Source organism: Pogonomyrmex barbatus, unplaced genomic scaffold, assembly GCF_055798465.1.
Source record: "Pogonomyrmex barbatus isolate J1 unplaced genomic scaffold, ASM5579846v1 scaffold5, whole genome shotgun sequence".
In the NCBI taxonomy this organism is placed as follows: Eukaryota; Metazoa; Arthropoda; class Insecta; order Hymenoptera; family Formicidae; genus Pogonomyrmex; species Pogonomyrmex barbatus.
The window spans coordinates 331,161-357,996 of NW_028297149.1; the positions used below are offsets into that span (position 1 = coordinate 331,161).

At 34.8% G+C, this 26,836-nt stretch overlaps 1 protein-coding gene and 1 long non-coding RNA gene across 13 annotated transcripts in view; one reads left to right on the top strand and one right to left on the bottom strand.

Annotated features, from left to right (window-relative positions):
- The window catches only part of LOC105422411 (lachesin), a 707,047-nt gene that overhangs the window by 97,176 nt on the left and 583,035 nt on the right, over positions 1-26,836 (bottom strand). For all 11 annotated transcript variants that reach the window (XM_089081988.1, XM_089081989.1, XM_089081991.1 and 8 more), the window contains one exon: positions 26,122-26,335. In XM_089081988.1, coding sequence (XP_088938114.1) covers positions 26,122-26,335 — 214 coding nt within the window. The remainder of the gene's footprint in view (positions 1-26,121; positions 26,336-26,836) is intronic.
- On the top strand, positions 19,557-21,937 carry LOC148935216 (uncharacterized). Of its 2 annotated transcripts, XR_016140474.1 has the most exons (4): positions 19,557-20,447; positions 20,896-21,020; positions 21,277-21,339; positions 21,420-21,937. It is a non-coding gene; the product is annotated as an uncharacterized LOC148935216 (long non-coding RNA). The 2 variants fall into 2 exon arrangements; XR_016140473.1 differs by having other exon boundaries at positions 19,557-21,020.

Below are 26,836 nucleotides of genomic sequence, written 5' to 3' on the forward strand. Positions count from 1 at the left end.
ATGATGTTTCTTTTATAGCTAAAACTACTCGGTAGTGTTGATGAAAATGCTTTAAAGAAAGAATGGATTGCATTGCCATTAGATTTTACAATGGAAGAGAAGCAAAATCTTTCCAAATTAAATTTTGATAATATGTGGAAGGAAATTTTACATCCAAAACATCCAAATAATATTACTAAGTATCCAAATTTAACAAATGTTCTGAATGCTGTTCGATCACTTCCAAATTCAAATGCCGACCCAGAGAGAATGTTTTCCTCTTTAAGTAATTTAAAAACAAAAAATCGAAATAGATTATCAGCTTCCATTAATGCCACGTGCGTTTTAAAATCAGGATTAAGGGCGAGAGGAGAAACATGTTTAAACATGATGATTGAAGAAAAGAATTTGTCTCTTATGTCAACAGATAAATTATATGCTAATATTGCTAAAAAAAAACGCAGTACTTTAAGGCTACATGCCGTGAATGAAATTGCTGGTCCCTCGTGGGCAGGTTAAAAATGTTAAATATTAGATTATTAGAATCTTGTCCATAGCAGACATCACGCTTAAAGAGAATAAGCGTGTAAAAAATCTTGTCCATAACAGACATCACGCTTAAAGAGAATAAGCGTGTAAAAAATCTTGTCTGTAGCAGACATCACGCTTAAAGAGGATAAGCGTGTAAAAAATCTTGTCCATAGCAGACATCACGCTTAAAGAGAATAAGCGTGTAAAAAATCTTGTCCATAGCAGACATCACGCTTAAAGAGAATAAGCGTGTAAAAAATTTTGTCCATAGCAGACATCACGCTTAAAGAGAATAAGCGTGTAAAAAATCTTGTCCGTAGCAGACATCACGCTTAAAGAGAATAAGCGTGTAAAAAATCTTGTTTGCGGGAGATATTATGAGAAAAAAAAGCGAATTTTTATCAGTAATATGTATGCGTATAGTTATACATAAAACACACACACACACACACACACACACACACACACACACACACACACACACACACACACACACACACACACACACACACATAGGGAAATGTAAAAAATCAATTTTGCAATATTAAAAAATTAATTTTTAATATTACAATAATTAAATTATTTAAATTATTTTTTATTAATAATTTAAATAAATAATTTTTTATATTTCCCTCCTGATGGAAGAGACCACCACCTTCTCGCGGTTTCCGTCGAGCAACAATATATACGTTTTTATATTTATAGAAAATAAATACAATAAAAGTACAAGGAATACAATATACAAACGCTAAGTTTTTAATAATTATATATAAATATCTTTATAAGACCACAATAAATTTTTTTTAATATAATAATTACTTTTTGCAAATAAAAAGCGTATATATTGGCAAAGAGTGGATTTTTGTATTTACAAATTTTAATTTTTATTTATGTATGAAAAAAATATATTGTAATAATATAATGTTATTAACTTAATAAAATATATGTATAAAAGTATATGTAAAAATAATCGACAATGACATCGCATGATTAATTCGTGTCATGTCATGAAACGCCAGCTTCAAATCAGCGGTATAGCGTTTCTTGAGAAAGAAGAAGACAGCAGTTGTCGGTACTCCTTCTCTACCGCTCGAACTTGGCCGAAACGCGGAGCGTACACGGACGAGCGCTCGCGCTAGTGTGTGTGTCAGTCTATCCCCTCTATGTGCTGCAGCGTGGCTGCATCGTACATGAAATGGCATTCCTGAGAAAGCCTTCGTCTGCTTGACTCGTAGGATGGCCCAGTGTGTGACATTGGCCGCTCGGCGCTCGGCTAAGAGTGAGGCGCGCGCAGCGAGGAGAAGGATAGAAGCCGCCGCTCACGCTTCCTATCACGCCGAGACTCGCGTCGTTATACACATTATATACATGATCAACATTATACACGTGATTACAATTATTAAGTATTTTCTTTTTTATAATATTTATAGCTTTTTTAATAGTAAAAATCAAATTAAATAATGTACTAACTTCGCGAATGTAGCCTAACATCTCTCCCTCTAAAGTACAAGAATAAGATAAATATTATCATTTTAAACAACAATTAATACTCAGAAACATTAATATTCGATTCTCATCATTATATGTAATTTCAAGAAAAAAATTTTAAATAATTACTACTTTTTTATACTTTTCATATTAAACACGGTACGACACTCGAAAAAATAGTATTATGATGATTATTTATCACATTTGTAACAGAATTTTTCGCTCTACAATCCTATAATTATTTTGCACATAAAAGCAATCAATTCATAGTTATAAAATATGGTTATAAAAAAATTTGGAAAAATAAACTTTAGTGTTACACAATTTTAAAATGAAATATAAAATATCTCATGTTTTTTTTATAACTGTACTTTAATAGTTTTAGACTCGATACACACTATCGGTCCTCTCTCGCTCCGCTCTCGGTCCGTTGACGGTCCGATTAAATTATCATATCATATTATTCTATTGTTCATAACATACGTATCCACACTATTGATTTCAGTCTGGTTTCGCTCTCGTTCTAGCAACAATCCTACGAAAGAATATTTTACCAAAGCGTGATCGAACTTGTCCGGACTCGTACCGACAGTTCGAACAGACGACTCAATCAATTCACCGTTAATTCTCACAGTCTGTCAGTATCGCATTGTCAAGCAGTGTTAAGAAATGTCGAACAGCAATATGAATAAAGAAAAATCTTGGTCATTTGAAAAAGGCATGTATATTTTATAAGAATGAATCTACATTGATCTTTTATTCTTCATCTTTCTTTTTGTATTATATTCTTCATCGTCCAATATCATAGCAATTATGATTAACTCTTTATCGGAAAATAGTGCCATTTTTTCGGGCTAAAATTATGAACTTGTTAGAAGAAGATCGAAATTATACTGATCATCTGGAATTGAACTGAGAGCGGATCGCGTCGATCACCAGACCGTGAACGATTTGATAGTATGAATATTCAAGGAATATGATTAGGCTGTGAGCGGATTGTGAGCGGACCGAGAGCAGACCGATAGTGTGTATCGAGCTTTATACAGCCTTATACAGAGAATGAGATAAACCAATTGGTGCAAAGAAGACACGAAATTGTTTTACATAAAAATTATTTGCAAACTCTAACTACATATTTCTTTCATGAAATCACGGAGGAGTCAGAGATTAAGAAGTTATTAAGAAATATGCAACCGCTGAAACTTTTCTTAAAACATGAGTATGAAATTCTGCTAGAACTACCGAGAACTGTCGCTAAAATTGCGATAAATAATCAGTGCGATACTATTCTTCCGAGTGTCGTACGTGTTTAATATGAAAAGTATAAAATAGTGGTAATTGTTTAATTTTTTTTTCTTGAAATTACACATAATGGTAAGAATTAAATATTAATGTTATTCAAGTATTAACACAAACTATTGTTTAAAGTGATATATTTACTCTATTCTTGTACTTTAGAAGATGAGACGTTAGGTTACATTCGTGAAATTAGTACATTATTTAATTTGATTTTTTGCTGATTGATTTTTTGTTAAAAAAGCTGTAAATATTATAAAGAATAAAATACTTAATAATTGTAATCGCATATATAATGTTGACGCGAGTCTCGGTGTGATAGGAAGCGTGAGCGGCGGCTGCTATCCTTCCCCTCGCCGCGCGCGCTTTATCTATTGCCGAGCGCCGGGCGACCAATGTCGACATACTGAGCTGCCCTATGGGTCAGGCGGACGAGCGCTTTCTCCCCGCGCGCTCTTATTTGTACAACTTTAATATTTATAGCTCGTAAATTATTGCAAATATTACAAAATAGTATAAGACATTTTCATTTATCTCGCGTCTACCTTCTTACGAACGATGTTGCGAGTGCTACGGGATACCCTGTATATTATATTATTATATTATATATGCTAAATATTCTATATGTAATTGTAATATTCTATATTCTATACACACACACACACACACACACACACACACACACACACACACACACACACACACACACACACAGAATGTCCCACAGTACTCGCCTCATCGCTTGTGAGAAGGTAGAAGGGAGCGAGATAAATCAAAATGTCTTATACCATTTTGCGATATTTGCAATAATATTTATATTGTTAAGATGGATAAGAAGCGTAAGCGGCGGCTATTATCCTTCCTCTCGCCACGCGCGATCCGCCCATATCTTCTTACGAGCGATATTGCAAGTGCTACAGAATACCCTATATATAATTAACTGTATATATATTTTTTTTAACTATAATTTCTTTTAACTATAATAATTTTATATAGAAAGTTTAGAAAGTTTAAAAAAATTTTGCATGCGAGAAATGGACGCAACCTAATGGTAGTTTTTCAATTATTGTATTTAGTAATAATGCAGAATTTTGTTCGTTTCTGTTGTCGATTTGCTGACAGGTTATGCTAGCAGGCTCTATTCAATTTCTGTCACAATTTTGCTGTCATGTCGTGACGGCACACTGTGCTCGATTTTTGCTGTGTTCTTGCTGTCATTATTTGATATGACAGACTTTGCATAATATGAGTACCTTCGGTAGTGCGACAGCATGTAATGCTTGATTTCTGTCATATTTTTGTTGTTATTCTATGTTGGCAAGCTGTGCTGCAAAAAATTAAGCTTAATTGGCAAGCAGCAGCTTGAAATCTGCTGTGAAGTTATGATCAGATCTGCCGACATACTGCTGGTATTTTGCTATCTGAGTACATATTATATTATTTATACAATCTTTTACAATTGTGATTGTTTTGCAATACCCTCTATTATATATAATATATATAATTTATAGGTTATAAATTAATAAACATCAAATATTCTAAGGGTATTCTGGAGTATTCAATCAAACATTAAAAGAAGTTTATATAAACATAGGTTTAGAAACGCTTTGTTTTTGAGATAAGTGGAATAAGGGCAGAGAAATGATGTGTTACTTGTAACAACGTCACTATTACAAGTATTCTCTTGATAATGAACTGATGACAATTATTTTTTTAATTGTAACAGTAATGCTATCAAATTTATCAATTACTTTTATCGTAATTGTTTATATTTTGAAGCTATTTATAACATAATTTTGTATATTCAATGTCTTTGTCACAGTCTTTGACTGATTCAAAATCCATTGTTAAGACCGTTTTAAAAAAACAAAATTTTTTAAAAAAAAGTTAATAAAGTGTGTCAAGCATAGGAACACAAAGAAAAATTGTTGAAGAAAAAACTGTTGTATCAAATTAAAAAATAAAATCTAACTGGCAATCTTCTATTTAAACAAAAAATAGAACCTGTAAGATCTTTCCATATAAGAGTTTTTCTTCTTTAATCCAAATATTACATCACAAAATTATATCATCTGACATTCAAATAATGTGTGAATTCTAATAATATATATCATTTGTATAAAAGATTTGATTATCAAAAAGGTGGCGTCAAGTTACAATCACATTATTTCGAAAGTTCAATGTATTATATAACTGCTTTTAATAAAAAATAAAACCTAACTGATATCTATCTTTGTATTCCAATCAAAGCCTTTTTATTCTATAATAATATATCATAAAATAATATCATAAAATTACATTATCTAACTCAATCTGTATGTATTTAACTCGCTTATATATTACTTAAGTAAATAATGTGCATATCATTTTGTTGTAGCCAGATCTACAACTAATAATAAATAAAGTAGTCCATGATAACAAAAGTAGCCCGCATGAATTTCAGAAAAAGTCTTTCGAAAGACAGCACAAATGCGTGATCGCCAAAATTGCGATCAGTCTTTCGAAAGACCGCGGAAACGAGTCGCGCGAGAATATTTCGAAAAGCCTATCAGCAAATTCTTTAATTTGCTGATCGAACCGGGCGTGATATTGATCAATCAATATCGCGCGATCAATCGACACAACCGATCAAAATGCTGATCGAGCATCGACCAATCTATATAATCGACTACACAAGGCGGAGTCATACGGAGTCGAAATTGTAAGTCGTTCGGAATCGAAATTGTAAGTCGTTTCGGAATCAAAATTATAAAAGTCGCGCGAGATATTACCGAATCCCGTCGCGAAGTTCACGCGAGCCATATTATCAGCATCTGAGTCATACTCGGTCGCCAGAGTAACGCGAGACGCACCGAACCGCCCAACGACACTTAAGTGTGTGAGAAATATAATAATTGTAATATCACGTGTTTGTACTCTTGTTAAAATAAATCAAATTAAAGGAAAGTGTGTGTTAGTGATTTCAAAAGGACTCCTACATTCCTTTGATTCTGCTCGGAGTTCCAACTCCTTAGGCTTGGCAAACCCGACTATCCCTAATAATAATGTTGTAGCCCATTCGGAGTACAACAATTTGTATAAAAGATTTGATATCAATAACTGGCACAAGTTATGTGAACTATTAGACAATTCTTTTTAAAGAAATGAATCCCAAGTGACAGAATTTTTAAGTTTTAGAAAATAAAATTTAAGCATATATCGTTGTAATCATTCAAGATTCTTCCTTACTATTACAATCCAAGTAATAATTATCAAGAATTCAATATAATTTATTAATATAAGCCGAGTATGTATTAATAAACAAATAGAGTCATAGCATATTTCATATATAGAAATTTAGCAACCGAGATCCTGCTTGCCGAGGAATTGGCTATGACTCTATTTGTTCAATATGATTATTGCATTTGTATATAATTATTGCATCTATATTCATTCATTCATTCTTTAGCCTGTTGCCGTCTACTCCTGAACGTAAGCCTTTTCCATAATTCTACATAAGTCTGCTGGCTGCTATTCGCAACCAGTTCCTCCCTGCTATTCTCCTGATATCATCATGCCACCTGAGTTGCGGTCTCCCGACATTCCGTTTACCTGTTTTTGGGCTTCATTGTATCATCTCTTCGGCCATCTCATGTCCATTTTAACGACGTGACTCGCCCAGTGTCACTTCCGACTCGTTTTACATCTGTGATTTCGGTGCGTCTTCTGATTTCTTCATTCCGCATCCGATCCCTATTGATCACTAGCATCGCCCTCTCCATGGCTCTTTGGCATGTTCTCAATCGGTTAGCGTTATTCTTTGTACGTGCTATGGTTTTCAGTCCGTAAGTTGCCACTGGCAGCACAGAAACCTCATACACCTTCCTTTTGAGGTTTATTGGCATCTCTGGATCCTTGAGGATGAACCTCAATTTTCCAAATGCTGCCCATATCAGGTCCGCCTCGGTTAGTGCTCTTTGTCCAATTTGGTGTGGCCTAGGTAAACATAATGGTTCACAATTTTCAGTTCTTGATTGTTTATTAAGATTTGAACTGTGATTATAATCTGATTATAATCAACTGATTATAATCTTAGTGTTTTGCAAGTTCATTTTCAAGTCAACTCTCGCCGATTGCTCATTGAGCTGTTCAAGCATGGTCTTTAGCTCTTCTGGGTCGCCGCTTATCAGGACAATATCATCTGCAAACTTTAAGTGATTGAGACGAGTTCTATCAACGTTGACGTTCTTGTCATCCCAGGATATGTTTTTAAAAACCTTCTTTAGTGATAGAGTGAACAGTTTGGAGGATATCGTGTCTCCTTGTCGAACTTCTCTCTTGATCGATATCTGTTCTGTCTTGAGATTTTTATTTAGCTTGACTTGGAGTGTGACATTTGTATAGATATGCCGAATGAGATTTGAATATCTAGATTTGAATATCTAGAGAATATCTAGAGTCAATTCGCTTTGTCCATTGCGACAGCATCGCACAGGTTTCGACAGAATCGAATACTTTGTGATAATCGACAATGGACAGATGAAGTGATATTGTATTTTGTCGCCTTCTCTATCAATAAATGCAGTGGAGGTGATCAATTGTGCTGTTGCCTCTCCTAAACCCTGTCTGTTTGACTGGTTAGTAGAAGTCGTACTTATTAGCCAGGCGATTGGTGACGATTCTTGTCAGTAACTAGTAGAAAGTTGACAGCAAGCTGATTGGTTGATAGTTTTCAATATTCGTGCAGTCACCTTCTTGTATAAAAAGATGACCTCAGCATTCCTCCACACTACCAGAATCCATTATTCTTGTAGGCATTTATTCATGAGAACTAGTATTGCTTCCTCCAATGGTCCTCCACCCATTCTCAGCACTTCGCTTGTTACCCTGTCTTCTCTTGGAGCCTTCTTGCTTTATATATTCTTCATGGCGGTTTTTAGCTTACTTTTGTCGATCTCTGGGATCTCTTCAAAGCCCATATTAATGATGTTTTGTCTCTCTTCATACTCCGTAGTGTTAGGACATGCGACTGCCACGCTATATAATCGGCGGTAGAAGATCTCTAAGGCTCAGGATTTCATCTTTCTCGGTAACTATTTCCTCCTTGTCGTTTTTCATTCGGTGAATCTGTACCTTTCTCCTAGTCAGCATTGAATGCAGATTACGCATGTTGTTATCCTCAATGGCTCTGTGAACTAGTTCATTCTTCCAGTTCCTCAGATCTTTCCTAATAGCTTTATTAACTTTATTATTTAAGTTTTGATAGTCATCGACATGTCTAGTTGTTCTACGGCGCTCTTCTATAAATTTCAAGGTTGTTGTGCTTAATTTAATGTTCTTGGATTTGCCCTTTGCACAGGTCCTCTTTGTCGCTACCTGTATGGCGCTGGTGATCCTTCCCGCCCAGATCGTCTAGTTCCATTCCAGGCTTTCAGATCCTTGGCTTTGCTCTGATAGTCTCTTGATATTCCTGGAGCTTTCGCTCCAGCTGTATCGATGTTGTATTTAGATTTTTTTTTTTTATTAGTTTCTGTCTCTCCAATTTGATGTCTATTATAATCCTAGCTTTCACTAGCCGATGGTCACTGCCGGTGTGAAATCTGTTGAGTATCGTGATATCAGAGCACATTTCTCGTATGTTAGTGAGGATGAAGTTTATCTCATTCTTTGCTCGATTGTTTGGGCTTTTCCATGTCCACCTTCTTTGCAGATTTTTGTTAAGGTAAGTGTTCATGCAGTATAGGTCTTTCGCATTCAAATAGTTTATTAACATTTGTCTCCGCTCGTTTCTATCGCCCAAGCCAAAGAGTTCAATATTTGACAGATCCGTGGTTATCTTGTGGCCAATTTTGGCATTGAAGTCACTCATGATTATAACGAACTTCGCCTTTTCCGCTCTTTTGCGGCGGTCACATCCTCATAAGTTGCTTCACCTCAGAGTCCTCGACCGCGCTAGTGGATCAGAGCGTGGATCATTTGTAGAATATAACGGCAATTGAGTTTGATCATAGTGTAAAGAAGCCTATCTGATATGGCATACGTCTTGTTGATCAGGTGCTGTAGGCTCCTGTGTATTATGATTATTACACCCCGATTGTACGAGTTAGCGCTGAAGTTTCTCTGATATAGCAGATGTTCGGATTTGAGCACTTGCGTCTTCTTCTGTGAGTCTCACATATATTCAGGATGTCCCACTTGATATATCTGTTCTAATTCCTCTAAATGTTCGCTCAGTCACATGATGCGAATGTTATATGTGTCGATGAGAAGCTTCTTTTTCGAATGATTATCTCCGTTGATGGTATTTTTATGAATATTTGCCTCCCTCAGAATCCTTGAGGCAGATTGATAATTTAGTGCGAGATTCAGAGCTTTGAGTTCTAAGGTAATGTTGTTTTAAAACTCGACATTTCATCTTATGGAAGGAGTTGGTATTAAGTAACCATGTTTGCCAAGCGGGTTGGTCCACGGAGATTTTATTTCGTCTCTATCCTCCAGATGCATCTGGCGAGCGTTCCCCCATCCGCCATCCGTGAGATACTTAGGAATTACAGGCTCCCCTAGCAGCCTGTATCTATATTAGATATCAAAATTAGCACAAACTTGTAATAATTAATAAATATGACTCAATAATTATAATTATGTTTTATATATCCTAGTATTTATATATTATATTTTAAAAGACTTGATGCTGCATATAATAATAATAACAATGTTTCATCAAACATATTTTTTTAACTGATATAAGTACTAAATTTCCAAAATATTTCTTCAACATTGCACAATATATATAATTGTACTACTTCCACCATGCATTCTATTGTATATCAGAAGTTTTAAAAACACGATATATATAATATATTATTCTGCCATGCAGTCTGCTATATATTTTAAAAATAGAGCGACCTTAAAATCAAACTGACATACAAAAACTTGGCGCCACTTTCTTTAATATCAAATTTTTTATACAATTAATATATGTTATTAGGGCTGAGTATCACACATTATTTGAACGTTAGTAAGGTAATATAATTTTGTGATGTAACATTTGGATTAAAGTAGAAAAATGTCTTGTATGTAAGGTAATATAATTTTGTATGTAAAGATCTTCGACAAGTTCTATTTCTTTTTTAAATAGAAGATATTGCCAGTTAGATTTTATTTTTTAATTTGATACAACAATTTTTTCTTCGTGTCCCTATACTTGACACACTTTTTTTAAAAAGATAATTTTGTTTTTTTTAAATGGTCTTAAATATAACGGATTTTGAATCAGTCCAAGACTGTATATTGAATATACAAAATTATAAAAAGCTTCAAAATATAAACGTTATGGTAAAAGTAATCGATAAATTTGATAGCATTATTGTTACAATTATTAAAAAAAATAACGTAGTCATCAGTTACCAAGAGGATAATTGTAATGTTGTTACAAGTAACACATCACTTCTCTATTCTTATTCCTCTTATCTCAAAAACAAAGCGTTTCTAAACCTTTATATACTTCTTTTAATGTTTGATCAAATCCTCCAGAATATCCTTAGAATATTTGACGCTTATTAATTTATAGGTTGCGTCCATTTCTCGCATGCAAAATTTTTTTAAACTTTCTATATAAACGAAATTATAATTAAAATTTAAACATGCCTTTATTATTTATGTATTTTTATGTACTCGATGCAAGACATAATTATTCTTTTGTAACAAGGAAGTTAACGATGCGTAGTATCTGAGAAATAGTACATTACATAAAGTGTACAATGTATTATTTGATACATTATAGTCAAAAGAATCATGGTGTAATTTATATTTTTTAAAAACTTTTTATATTTTATTTGTGCTATAAAAAATATTTTAATTTCACCATTAGTAAAATAATTAAAAGTAATTCTTTTAAAATAAGAGATAGAAAAAGTAATAGAAACATTATTTTTCAGGATTTTTTAGTAATAACAATGTCACAATTTAAATTTTTACGAAACGACACATAGCATACTCGATTTCTGCTGCGTTTTGTAATGTAGCCCGGATTGGGTTACAAGATTGTAATTAGAGAAGTCTCGGGTTCGCCGAGACTTAAGAGTTAAAACTCCGAGCAGGATCCTAGATGGAAGGTTCTTCTGGTTAAGTATTATTACTCACTTATATTATTACAGTATTATTACTCACTTATATTATTACAGTATTATTACTCACTTCTATTAAGTAGCTGATTTATTGGTACGACTTCTTGACAATGTTTCGTGTGAATCTCGCTATTATTGATAACGACTGTGACGAAGTACAATTGCCCTGTTACGTATTGTGACTGTCCGCTCTCGATGATTTAGTGACCGTTTTTATAATATTCTAATAGTGTCGCGTTTCGTCGCATTATAATTTTAAATCGGACCATATATGATCAAAACGGCGCGCTCTCGCAAATTCTTCGTTCGCGCTCTGCTTTGGAATTTGCAGACTGGTTTTTGCATGCTTACATTTCCAGCCGGTGTTTCCGTAGCACCGGTTATTCCGAGATTCGAGAATGATCGTGAGGATAAGAAATAATGAAGATATAATATGATAAGTAATAGCATAAATAATATGTAAGAAGTAATTCGGGTTACACCCCTCCCTCGCCGGGAAAGGAAAATGGAATTTTTCGCATTACAAAATTCTTCAACCCGATACATTTATAAAATTTTAAAACCATGAACTTTCGTTTCTTCTGCGCAGTTCGTTATTTTTATTTACATTTTTTGCTTTCTTTTTTCTTATAATTACACTTATTATTCCTATTACAATTATAATTATTAATATTCCACTGAAACCAATGAGGTAGGTAAAATGTACGTTTTGGAACATTCTTCGGTTTCTCATCTAATTACTTATTTAATTCATCTATTTTTGTGCTTAATCTTGTTAATTTTAACAGGTCTTTTAATATCGGTCGCAGTTTTATTTTTTCTGTGAGCTGTTTTGCATTTTTGATGTCTTTCGATATTAACATTAAATTGTATTCCGGTAAATGTGCTCGTACATAACGGATCGCTATTTGTCGTCGCGTGACTATCGTTATTTCCGGCGTCGTTAGTTTACAATCGTTTAATTTTACTTTGCCCATCATTTATCTCTAATTTTCTTGCTTTCGACTTATCACATTGAATTTCTATTTTTTGGTTTACTTGTGTGGAATATAGTCACGCTTGTGGTTCCGTTAGCGCTAACCGTAATAAGATATACGGAAATTATATCCTTGTTTGCAATTCTGTTCGGGTTTATATAAATTTGCACTTCGCATGACGCATCCATACTTATGTGATAGACGATTACAAAAAATTCTTTGAAATCTGGGTAATTTAATATTGGTGCCATAATTAATTTTTCTTTTAGTGTCTGGAAAGCGTATTGTTGCTCAATACTCCAATTAAATTTTTTTCTCCTTTTTTGTTAATTTTGTTAGAGATTTGACAATTTTCGAAAAGTCTTGAATGAATTTTCGGTAGTATCCGGCTAGTCCTAAAAAATGACTGTATATTTTTCATCTTTTTTGGTGTCGGAAATTTCTCTATCGCTTGCAATTTACAGGATCAGGTTGTATCCCATTTTGCATTGTAATAATATGTCCTAGATAAGTAACTTCTTTTCTGAGAAACTCGCATTTATCCGGCTACAACTTGAGATTATGGTCTCTTAGTCGTTACTTCAGTTAATCGTTTATTATGTTCGTTCAATGTCGCACCGTATATTACTATATCGTCAAGATAAACTAGACATCTGAGTCCTTGAATTCCGGTTGATATCGAGTTCATTAGCCATTGGAATATCGCGGGCGCGTTTTTAAGTCCGAACGGCATTCTATTAAATTCATAGTGTATACGATGTAGAAAAAACCGTTTTATTTTTATATTCTTCCTTCATAGGAATTTGATGGTATCCGGAGGTCTAACGTTGAAAAATACTTTGCATTTTCCTGATCTAGGATGTTATATGTGATAGTGGAAAAGAATCTTCGATTGTTAGATCGTTTACTAAACGATCTAACAATCGAAGATTTTTTTCGAAAATCCACTACGATGCGTAGTTTTTGTTTCCCAGATGCATCCACTTTTTCGGGTATTACTAGCAATGACGCATTTCATTGACTCGTACTGTGACGTATTATTTCGTCATCTAATATCTTTTCAATCTGTCGATTTACTTCTGCTTTATGTTTTTCCGGCAATCTATAAAGTCGCACATTTACAGGCGCGCTATCACTACGTGTATTTATTTCATGTACTATTGTCGTAGTGTAAGTCAGTGGATCGTTCTCTACGTGAAATATGTCGCAGAAGTCAGAACGTATCTGCGTTAATACCTTCTTTTCCTCGTGATTTAGATGTTCTGTTCGTAACAATTTTTGTAAGCATTCCTGCCTGTAACTATACAGTACGGCCGTCGCTCTTGTGTAACGTGAGTATCTCCGCGATATCACCCAGCTGCATGGTGTCTAATGTTACACTCGGCGTCGTAATTTCAATAGTTTCGATAGTATTAATTACTTATTGGGCAAATATAATCATCGGGTTCTACCAGGCAATTACCAATAAATACTCCTGGTTCCATTTCTTCAGGTTTCACTATTTCCAATCTGATTTATTTTCCAATCTGATTTTGAGTAGTAATAGCTTGCACAATGGTTTCACTGCGAGGCGTTAGAATATATTTCTGGTGAGGATGCAATTTTAGATTTATGCTGCCTATTCGCAATATTTCCTTTGCATGATCGCATTTTGTTCGATGTTTCTTTAAGAAATCTATGCCGAGAATTCCTTCGTAAGCGACCGAGAAGTCATCTTTTACCACATACATGATGTGTCTTATTTCCTCATTTCCGAGGACGATTGTAGCTCGAATCTTATTGAGAGTGTGAACCTTGTATCCTGTTATGCCGATGAGAACTATTTGTTCCTCTTGTACTGGCGTATTCCCTTTTAAATTTCCCACTTTAACAAGTGGGGATAGCATCCATATCCAATAAGAAATTCATTTTTCCTTTTTTCATTTTCTTTATTGGCAAGGTTACCAGATCTAGAGTAGCGCTGACTTGTGTCTTGCTGGTTATCTGAGCTATTTGATAGCTCTCGCACGGCTCGCATTGTCCTTATCTTTTTGTTTTTCTTTTCTTCTTCTTCGCTACTACTGAATGACAATTCTGCGTCTTCTTTACATGTTTCGTTTTCTTTTGCTCTTACCGTAGTATTTACTTGTTTTCTTCTTTTTCTTGTCTCGGTCGTCTTACTTCTTTCTCTCTGATCCATTGGGTTTTGATCAGCATTCCTTTTTATCATTTACTGCCTTTTTATAATTTACGCAATATTTTTCCATCATGTTTACGCCGATGAGTTTTTCGGCTCTGGGTAAAGAAAATCGATTCGTGTATCTACTCGACAATCTTGTCTGACATGTCCGATTTTTCCGCATCTTTGGCATTGCGGTAATTTATTTTTGCGGGCGGGTATGCGTACTGTATTCGCTTTTGCACGCCCAAAATTTTCCATTGATCTTTTAAATTTCTCTTCTGCGCTCGCGCCAGCGATGGCGTCTTGCAGCGTTGTATAATGTTGTGATCGTACCAATAGCTTTATATCGTTCAGTAATCCGAACTGAAAATTGCATAGAGCCTGTTGTTGTATGGTTTCCAAGATCGCTCGTTTACTTTCTGTTGTGTTATTTCGACTTTCTGTCATGGATTCATATCATGGCTCCATAGCTAGTTTGTCCGTACAATCTGAATGTTCTTGTCGATTCTCCGTTTTTTTGCTTTAGCGTATTGAACTCTAGTTGCAAGTGTGTGCTACTTTTCTTGCTAAGATAGCAAACTTCTAGCTCTCTTTTCAACTGAGCAAAGTCGCATATATCTCGCGTTTGAAAATCAGTCATAGCTCTGCCTTTTAGTTTAATGCATAGTATCATTTTAATGCATAGTATCGCTTCTAATAGCGTTCCTTCTTCCATCGGATTCGTATTTTTCATAGCGTATGATGCGGCACTCAAGAATTCCTGCAGCTTACGAGAGATTCCATCGAATTCCGGAATCATATCGCGAGTTTTCGTTATGATCGAAAATCGTAATTTCTAGTTGATCCATTCGTTCTTGTAGCGCGCGAATTTTTTCTAACAACACGTCTAATATTGATTCTCTATCATGTTGTTCGGTTTTGATTGCTCTACCCCTTCTGCGCGAGGGGCCTGTCGAAGCTCTAAGACGTTCTATTTCCGCGTCTATTTTTACGCGGATTATTTCTGGTTCCCTAGTTTCCTCGCCACAAGTACGTAATTGTTGTTCCGCCATGTTTCTATGCTCGGGGTTACGCGATGCGATGTAATGTTCTTTCGGGTCAAAAACGCTTTCATTGTAAGATGTTAACGAGAACTCCCTCCGCTGTGAATTTCGTTTCTCGTTTCCTTCAGAACGTGTCGTTCTGGGATGCAGTCTGTGTTCATCTACTAAGTCCGGTATTAGGCTCTCGTCTACATTGTTGAATGGAATTACTCGCTCGATAACTATGTGTGGATGGAGCACCGGCTCAGGTGAGCTCTTATCCGAGTGTCGTGTTTCTAAATTTCGCATGCTATCGCGGATATCGCATACGACTTCTTGGACTATACGCACGGGAGTGACAGGACTTCGCGCTCTTTGTGTTCGCTCGCCGTGTAATCACGATATATTTCTAAGGAGTCGGTTTCTATTTATTTCGTCGTCCGACATCAATGCTATCGCTTGCTTATACAATTTTTACTGCGATATGATTTTTTCACTTACAGTATCGCTGCTAGCTTCATGCTGCTTCGCTGTCGCGTGTTGTTGTCGTAGATCGGTGCCTTCTCTGGTGTCGCTGATATGCGCTTGCTGGCTGCTCTACCGGGTGTCCTTCTTGACTGGTGTCAATGTACATTGGGCGATGCTGGTTCGCTGCCGCTGCTGCTGCTCTGCCGCTGATAGCTGCAGAGTTGTCCTAGGTTGGCACTCAGCTATTCTTTTCGTACTTGTTCGACTGTAAGCTTGTTATTTTCTGACGGAGTCTTTTCCGTCCGCTTATTTTCCACAGGTCTTGTAATTTGAGAAAATTTTCCTTCTGCCTGCAGCCTTGGGGTCAGGGATGTCATTTCATATACGATTTCAGCCACGCTGCAGCACGTAGAGAGGATAGGCTGGTACACACACTAGCGCGAGCGCTCGTCCATGTATGCTCCGCGCTTCGGCCAACTTCGAGCGGTAGAGAAGGAGTACCGACTGCTGTCTTCTTCTTTCTCGAGAAACGCTGTACCCCTGATTTGAAGCTGGCGTCTCATGACATGACACGAATTAATCATGCGAGGCGCGATGCCATTGTCGATTATTTTTACATACTTTTATACATATATTTTATTAAGTTAATAACATTATTACAATATATTTTTTTCATACATAAATAAAAATTAAAATTTGTAAATACAAAAATCCACTCTTTACCAATATATACGCTTTTTATTTGCAAAAAGTAATTGTTATATTAAAAAAATTTATTGTGGTCTTATAAAGATATTTAGATATTATAATTATTAAAAACTTAGCGTTTGTATATTGTATTCTTTGTACTTTTATTGTATTTATTTTCTATAAATATAAAACGTATATATTGTTGCTCGACGGAAACCGCGAGAAGGTGGTGGTGGTCTCTTCCGTCAGGAGGGAAATGTAAAAAATTATTTATTTAAATTATTAGTAGAAAATAATTTAAATAATTTAATTATTATATATTAAAAATTAATTTTTTAATATTGCAAAATTGATTTTTTACATTCCCTGTGTGTGTGTGTGTGTGTGTGTGTGAGTGTGTGTGTGTGTGTGTGTGTGTGTGTGTGTGTGTGTGTGTGTGTGTGTGTGTGTGTGTGTGTTTATGTATAACTATACGCATACATATTACTGATAAAAATTCGCTTTTTTTTCTCATAATATCTCCCGCAAACAAGATTTTTTACACGCTTATTCTCTTTAAGCGTGATGTCTGCTACGGACAAGATTTTTTACACGCTTATTCTCTTTAAGCGTGATGTCTGCTATGGACAAAATTTTTTACACGCTTATTCTCTTTAAGCGTGATGTCTGCTATGGACAAGATTTTTTACACGCTTATTCTCTTTAAGCGTGATGTCTGCTATGGACAAGATTTTTTACACGCTTATCCTCTTTAAGCGTGATGTCTGCTACAGACAAGATTTTTTACACGCTTATTCTCTTTAAGCGTGATGTCTGTTATGGACAAGATTTTTTACACGCTTATTCTCTTTAAGCGTGATGTCTGCTATGGACAAGATTCTAATAATCTAATATTTAACATTTTTAACCTGCCCACGAGGGACCAGCAATTTCATTCACGGCATGTAGCCTTAAAGTACTGCGTTTTTTTTTAGCAATATTAGCATATAATTTATCTGTTGACATAAGAGACAAATTCTTTTCTTCAATCATCATGTTTAAACATGTTTCTCCTCTCGCCCTTAATCCTGATTTTAAAACGCACGTGGCATTAATGGAAGCTGATAATCTATTTCGATTTTTTGTTTTTAAATTACTTAAAGAGGAAAACATTCTCTCTGGGTCGGCATTTGAATTTGGAAGTGATCGAACAGCATTCAGAACATTTGTTAAATTTGGATACTTAGTAATATTATTTGGATGTTTTGGATGTAAAATTTCCTTCCACATATTATCAAAATTTAATTTGGAAAGATTTTGCTTCTCTTCCATTGTAAAATCTAATGGCAATGCAATCCATTCTTTCTTTAAAGCATTTTCATCAACACTACCGAGTAGTTTTAGCTATAAAAGAAACATCATTAAATGAAGTTTCTCTATCAGTATTGAATAAGCTTACAAAAGCTCTAAAAACTTGTAATTTTAATAAAAGTTTATTATTTATCGGTAATCTTTTACGAATTTCTTCTGCAGCAGTTACATAAAACATCAAGCAATTTGTTCGAACAGTTGTAACTGCGTTTTCGTGTCCTTGCATCAGTAATTCGTAAAGATATTCTTCGCATTCTGTACCTAAATTAATTTTATCAAGAATTTTGTGATTCTCTGATAAAGAGAAAACTGTGTTTACAGAAAAAGGTTTTAAATATTCATCTTTTAAAAAGTTTCGGCACATTTGAAAAAGAAACTGTAAAGATTTTGGCTGCAATAAATGAATTCGTGTTTCTGATGCTTGAAAAAATGCATTGAATGCATTAAAGAAATTTAAAACGTATTTTAAAAAAAGAAAATAGGCTTTTGTTTCAATATTACCATTATAGACTACAGATGTTCTCCACGTTGTGTTTTTTCACTTACAACTATTTCGTTCAAAAAATATTTAATTGTTTCCCAAGATTCCAGAAGTCTTTCTACACATAAGTAATGAGAAAGCCAGCGTGTATCACATAACTTTAACAATTTGTGATTTGTTTCTTGGAAACACTTAGAAAATTCAGTGTAAACAGATAATCGTTTGGGGCTATTGTTAATAAAACTAGAAGTTTTTCGTAAAAATTCTTCGCAAAATTCTGATATTTTATTACATGCAGCATGCGCTATTAATGCGGCGGAATGGCAAGGGCATGTAAATGTTAATAAATGTGGACATACTTCTTCTAATTTTTTTTTAAATGATGAAAATTTTCCTATCATGACAGATGCATTGTCGCATGGTAGAGCTATAATATTTAAAAATGGTATTTTCATTTTCCACATTTCACATTTAAATGCTTGAAACAATTTTTCTGCGCTGGAATCTTTGGCATCAATATTAATTAATTTAATTAATTGTGAACGAACATCTAATGTCTTCGGGTCAACGTATCGTACCATAAAAGTCATCCATTTAGTATTACAAATATCAGATGTTTCGTCAATAAATATTGAAAATTTTGTGTTCTGAATTTTGTTAACGACACGTTCCGTTTCAATTGGGCATAAAACGTTTGTAATAATATGTTTACATTTTGTACGACCCATGCTCATGCTTTTTAATATATTAGAATCTTTTCCTATATGTTGAAAAAAATTAAGAATCTCTTTTGCAGTTTGATGAGAAATATTTTTATCGGCAATTAATGCGGCATATCTAATTTCTGCTAACTTTTTACGCTCATCAAACGACAAAAGTAATTCATTATCTTCCGTTTGCAAATTTTGATTTGATTTATTTATCTTAATGAAACTTTTATATTTATCTAAATGTGCTTTGGATTCTGCGTGACGATATATTTATGCTAAACCACCAGTAATAGTTTTATTGCAAATGGAACAAAAAGATAAATTTGCATTGTTAGGTACTTCTCGTAACCAACATTTGAATTCTTCGATATCTAACCATTTCTGTTGAAAAACTGGTTGAGATATTTTTTTTTATTTTTCATCATTGTTAGATAATGATGATCCTTTTTTAAGATTATTTTTATGACATGTAGAATTTGCATGGCGAGAAATTAATGAACTACATGAAAAATTCTTATTGCAAATGCTACAATGATACTGACTATTATTATTTGATACTTCGCGTATCCATGATTGATATCTATTATCAGTAAGCCAAGCTTTTATAAAGCTTCGTTTACGTTTTTTGATTGATTCGTCACACATTTCCATATCAATTTTAAAAGGACAAAAAATCGAAAAAAGATAAAAAGAGAAATAGAATATGAATATAATATGAAAATTATATGTATGCGTGTGTCACTGAAAGAGATCAGGATTCTGTTATTTGTTAAAATATTTTACGATCCTAAATCTCTCTCCGTATACGTATATGTGAATATATTTATATATATATATATATATATATATATATACACACGTGTGTGTGTGTGTGTGTGTGTGTGCGCGCGCGCGCGCGTGTGTGTGTGTGTGTGTGTGTGTGCGTGTGTGTGTGTGTGTGTGTGTGTGTGTGTGTGTGTGTGTGTGTAAATGTATATATGGAAAGTTATACCTTTTAATCTCGAATATATTCTTCAATATTAAAAAGTTAAGATGGGGATACACGATGTGATCGAAAGATGGTACACGAAGTCACCGAAAGACAAATGAAATCGTCGCGCATCGTGAGATAAACAATGGAAAATCGAGATCATTGTTTCTTTCTTATTCGGCGACACAGTGAGCAGCATACTTGACGACGCAATGGCAGGTTAGTTACAATTTATTATTATTTCAGAAATATAAATCACATTTTCAATATAATTTAATATGCTTTATTATCGTATGTGTGTGCCTGCATGTGCCTGTGCGTACGTGTGCCTGCATGTACGTGTGCCTATATGTGCGTGTGCCTGTGTGTACGTGTGCCTGTGTGTACGTGTGCCTGCGTGTGCTGCGTGTGCCTGTGTGTACGTGTGCCTGCGTGTGCTGCGTGTGCCTGTGTGTACGTGTGCCTGTGTGTACGTGTGCCTGCGTGTGCTGCGTGTGTCTGTGTGTACGTGTGCCTGTGTGTACGTGTGCCTGTGTGTACGTGTGCCTGTGTGTACGTGTGTATTAAAATTTTATCATTATCTGATATCAGTAATATAATCAGTAGTATAATAATGTTACTATTATACTATTATAATGTTACTATATATAGTTTATGTATTTTACAGAGCAAAATAAAAAATTTGCTGATATGCTGCAACAGCAGCAAAAACAGCATGAGCTGCAAATGCAGCAATTGAAAGAGCAGCATGAGCTGCAATTACAACAACTGCGGGAGCAGATAAACTTGCTGGTAAGAAAAAGAACGCTTTTGCTGACAAATATAACAATTTGGACAGATACTGATATGTAAATAATTTTATTGGATCTTTAAAATGATTATCTGTGAAATCTGTTATATTCAAATCGGCTAGATCAGAAATTTGTGAACATTATTATTATATTTAAGTGTCCTACATAATAATATTGATGGTCCAATAAAATTATTTCCAGATCTGTATTTGGTTAATTTGTAATTTTTAGATTTTTCAAAAGTTTTTTTTATACAGAACAACAACCACAGCAGCAACAGCAGCAGCAGCAAGATAGTGGTATTATTTATTGAAATAATTGTATGTATATAAATACACACATATATGTCATGTATAATACATATATATGTAAACATTAATTGACATTTAATTATTTTCAGTGCCTCATAGACGAAATAGTGGTGGACGTTCCCGTGCAAGATGGGGGCAACGAGGGGGACGTATGACATATAGTTGGAGGGGGGGTCGGAGAGATGGAAGAGGCCCGGAAGGAAATAGAGGAGGAAGAAATATAATTGTTAACAAATATTATTTTAAATAAAAAATATAAAAATAAATTAAAGTGGATTAATTATTATTAATTATTATTAATTATTAATTTAAGTGGATTAAATTTTTATTAAAAGAAGTATTAATTATTCTTTTTAGTAATAATTAGTAATAATTTTATTTATTTTATTTTATATTATTTTAGTAATAATTATTCTTTTTAGTAATAATTTATCAAAGAAGCATTAAACATTTAAAAACTAATAATAATAATGAAAAAATAAGAATGTTAACATAATTTGAATTTCTTTTTGCGATTGATATATTCATATCAGTTATTAATTTTATTATTATCTATTATTTATTAATATCATAAAAGCTATATAGCCTTTTTACATTCAGCTCCCTTTTATATAATAATATATCTAATATTTATTTTATATATTTATTGGTATATATATATATATATATATATATTTATATTGTTTATTTATATATTTATTTATATATTTATGCAGTTTTTAATAGCTATATCTAAATATCTTTATAAGACCACAATAAATTTTTTTAAATATAATAATTACTTTTTGCAAATAAAAAGCATATATATTGACAAAGAGTGGATTTTTGTATTTACAAATTTTAATTTTTATTTATGTATGAAAAAAATATATTGTAATAATGTTATTAACTTAATAAAATATATGTATAAAAGTATATGTAAAAATAATCGACAATGGCATCGCGCCTCGCATGATTAATTCGTGTCATGTCATGAGACGCCAGCTTCAAATCAGCGATACAGCTTTTCTCGAGAAAGAAGAAGACAGCAGTTGTCGATACTCCTTCTCTACCGCTCGAAGTGGCCGAAGCGCGGAGCGTACATGGACGAGCGCTCGCGCTAGTGTACCAGCCTATCCCCTCTACGTGCTGCAGCGTGACTGCAATCGTACATGAAATGGCATCCCTGCTTGAGGTTAATACTGCAGGTCTTATGAAAGTTGTCAGAAAAGTTTTTTCTCTTTTTGCCCGTTTTGTCTGCTGGGGCTTACCCTCGATTTCTGGTGGCTCGGGTAGCGATTATCCTCTCAGATTGTATGAATCGTGGCGATAGTATCGACAATCCCATTGCTGCCACCAAAATGTTGTAGCCCGGATTGGGTTACAAGATTGTAATTAAGGAAAGTCGGGGTCGCCGAGCCTTAGGAGTTAGAACTCCGAGCAGGATCATAGGTGCAAGGTTCTTCTGGTCAAATATTATTATTCACTTCTGTTAAGTAGCTGATTTATTGGTATGATTTCTTGACAATGTTTCGTGTGAATCTCATTATTACTGATAATGACTGGTGACGAAGCACAACTGCCCTGTTACGTATTGTGACTGCCCGCTCTCGATGATTTAGCGACTGTTTTTATAGTATTCTAGTAGTGTCGCGTTTCGTCACGTTATAATTCTAAATCGGACCATATATGGTCAAAACGACGCGCTTTCGCAAATTTCTCGTTCGCGCTCTGCTTTGGAATTTGCAGACTTGCTTTTGCATGCTTGCATTTCCGGCCGGCGTTTCCATAGTACTGGTTATTCCGAGATTCGAGAATAATCGTGAGGATAAGAAATAATGAAGATATAATATGATAAGTAATAGCATAAATAATATGTAGTAATAATAAGAAGTAATTTGGGCTACAACACTGCTGTCAGTAGCTGACGTGATATATTGTGCTGTATTCTTGCTGTATTTCTATTGTCGCAATATGCGAGTGAAAATACCAGATTTTTTATTACATTTTTGCATTTTATCTTGGTGGCATGTTTAATTCTAAAGTATTTTTTGTTGATATGCCCGCGCGAGTCTTCAGTGGCCGAGTGAAGTCGAGTCGCCGTATGAAGAAAAAGTGAAGCGCTCTCCGGAGCAACGGAATGTTTGTTTATGTGGTTGTTTTACGCGGTGACTTGCGGCGTACAGACATGTGTCCGCTGAATTTCTGTAGTTGTTCCTATTTTAATAAAACCTTCGTGTTTTGTAAAGAAGTGTTGTTCTTTGTCGAGCTTGGTTTCCTTCGGATGCGCGTGTGCGCAGTGAAGGATGGCCAATTCCACATAATAAGAAACAATTGCGAAGCTTTCTTAGGTTTTGCTCTTATTATCGAAGATTTGTGAAAAACTTCTCTACATTAACAAAACCCTTATATAAATTAATGGAAAACCAGATTAATTTTTCTTGAGGGAAGGAATGTCAAATAGCTTTCGAACAAATAAAATAAATATTAATATCCTCTCCGGTGTTGTCGTTTCCGTATGAAAAAGAGGAATTTATTTTAGACTCGGATGCTTCGAATTGGTGCTTATAACAGAGGCAAAATGGAATGGAAAAGATTATAGCTTATTTTAGCAGAGTGCTTAATAAAGCTGAAAAAAATTGTATTGTATGTAGAGAACTTTTAGCCATCGTGGATTCGGTGAAATTTTTTCATTATTATCTTTACGGACAAAAGTTTTTAATCCGTACCGATAACATTTCGCTTAAATGGATTGTCCTTCAAGAATTTGGAACAATTGGCACGTTGGCTTGAAAGATTGCAGCAATATGAGTTTGAAGTTATTTATCGTAAAGATCAGGCTCACAATAATCCCGATAAGTTATTGAAGCGACACTGTGAAACGACCAAATTTAATTATTGTGCTAAGATGGAATTAATAAAGAAAACTACCAAAGAGGAAAAGAATATTAGACGTCTAATCCTAAAAGGGGAAAATTTAGAGAAATGGAGAAAGGATCAGAAAGAGGAGTTGGGCTTAGGAATCATCTATCGGGGCAAAGTCGCACATCCTCTTTGAACGGAGATTGTTTCTAGGAGCACTTCCACGAAAATTTATTGGAGTTATTAGGATGCTCTCGTTTTAAAAGATGGAGTTCTTTATAAGAAATGGGAAACTCCAAATTTAAAGATAAGCATTCTTCAGCTAATTACTCCTCGAAAGCAAATTGAGCACATTTTGAAGGAAGCTTGATGCATGATGCTTCGACCGGAAGTCATTTTGGTATTAATAAGACGTTGGATAAAATTCGAAAGCGATTTTAGTGGACCTCATATAAACAGGATGTGAAGGATTGGTGTAAGTCGTGTGAGGTTTGTGTTTCCAGGAAAGGCCCTTCTGGAAAAGAAAAATCGCCTCTACAAGTTTATGTTGGTTCTCCTTTCGAAAGAATTCAGATAGATGTTTTAGGATCACTCCCTTCAGGGAACAAATATCTTCTTATAATTGCGGATTGCTTTTCCAAATGGATAAAAGCGTTCCCATTGATTAAAATTATTTTTAAAGTTATGTTCTTTGTTACTACATGAATTTATTTATTTTAAGGGGAGAAGCGCGTTCGGAAATCATCCTGAAAGAGGTCAACCGGAAAAGAAGAATCTTTAAGAACTTTTGTCCGAACATCTGGACATTTTGCTCTGGAACCTGAAGAAGAGAAGACTCTCACTCTCAGTTTTTTGAACCAGCGTTTTTCCGAGAGGCATAAGGCAAATGCCAGGGACTTGGGGAATGTTGAGGCACGCAGGGTCCCTGAAAATAATTCTCTCTCCTCCCTTGTCCGAAGATGAAAAGAAACGGTCGGAGAGAAGAGGTGAACATCGTCCTCGGGAGGGACAAAAAGTTATTTTTTCCCTCCAGAAGAAAGAAGCTCACAAGTCTCTGAAAGAAGAAAGAAGCTCGCAAAATTTTTTTTCTCTGAGAAGAGAGCTACGGGTCTCGGGAAAAAAAAAATTAAGAAATGAAGCTCTGGAGTCGACGGCAGGAAGACTGGCTTCCTAGAGGTCATCGATTGGGAAACTTCCTGTGTTTTGGAACCAGGAGGACGAAATCCGGTAGCCTGTAACAGCAGCTCAGAGTAGGACAGGAGAATCCTGATCCTGGGAACTGCAGACAAGGAAGAGAGTCCTAAATTGCAATCAAGAAAAAAAATGTTGAACGAGGATTGTCAGGACGACAATCTAGAAGAGGGAGGGCAGTGTTATGCCCGCACGAATATTCAGCGGCCGAGTGAAGTCGAGCCGCCGTATAAAGAAAAAACAAAGCACTCTCCGGGGCAACGGAGTATTTGTTTATGTGATTGTTCTATGCGGTGACTTGCAACGTACGGACGTATGTCCGCTGTAGAATTTCTGTAGTTGTTCCGATTTTAATAAAGCTTTCGTGTTTTGTAAAGAAGTGTTCTTTGCCGAGCTTGGTTTTTTTCGGATTGCGCATGTGCGCGGTGACGCGAAAGAATGCGTGGATAGAGACCGCCACAGACGTAACAATATGTTATGACAACATAAATTGTTACAATTCTTTATAACGATAAATTTTTTTCTATTTTTGCAGCATTTTTCTAGCATGCTATGACGAAGAGCTTGCTCGATATTTTCTATATTTTTGCTGTCACTATCTGTTATAGCAGCTCATGCTAAATTATTGTTCCATTTTTGGCGACATAATATGCAGAGTAACTTCGCAATGCGTGCTTTCAGCACATTTGGCTATCAGGGTATATAAGTATATAAAAATATAATTTTGTGATAAGTTCTTATATTGTGATAAGTTCTTACCGACGACCTCAAGGAGCAGAAATATACTCGTGGGCGGATGAGTAGATACTTGGCATTCATATAATCCAGCATCTCTCGGTTGGACATATTTTATTTGAAGCGTCCAATCTTCGCTGTGGTGGAAATGAATTGCCTGAAATCGTTCATCATTGGCGTACGTCGTCAATCCTACAGTCAGTAACTCCTGTACATTCTTTCGTTTAATCCACGATACCTGCAAGCAAGCAAAAAATTTATTAATATACGCGATTCGATATTTTCATCATTTTGTTTATGAAAGCAGAAAAGAAATTGTTTTTTTTAATAATGAATTTCGTTTTACAACTGTGCTTTTTTGATAATCGAATAAATCTTTTTTTATTTATTCCAAAATTAAATTCTAATTCCCACACAGAACATGACGTCCATTAGATGTCCACATAACCTCCACAATTTCCATGCAACATTTATCTCCATAGTGGAGTCAAATAATTTTTTAATGGAGATCCTTATTATTTTCATGATGTTGGAGCTGGATGATGTAATGGAGCTTTATCACCTCTATTACATCTACATAAATGTCTCATGAAAGTTGTATGAAATTTGCGTAAACCAATGAATGCAATAGTTCACGTGAGCAAAACGTGAGTAACAACGATCCGCGCGTGGGTCACTGGCTCCGACCGCGCCACCGAACGGATTCACAGAATCGCCGAGCCCGTTTGGCAAAATTCGC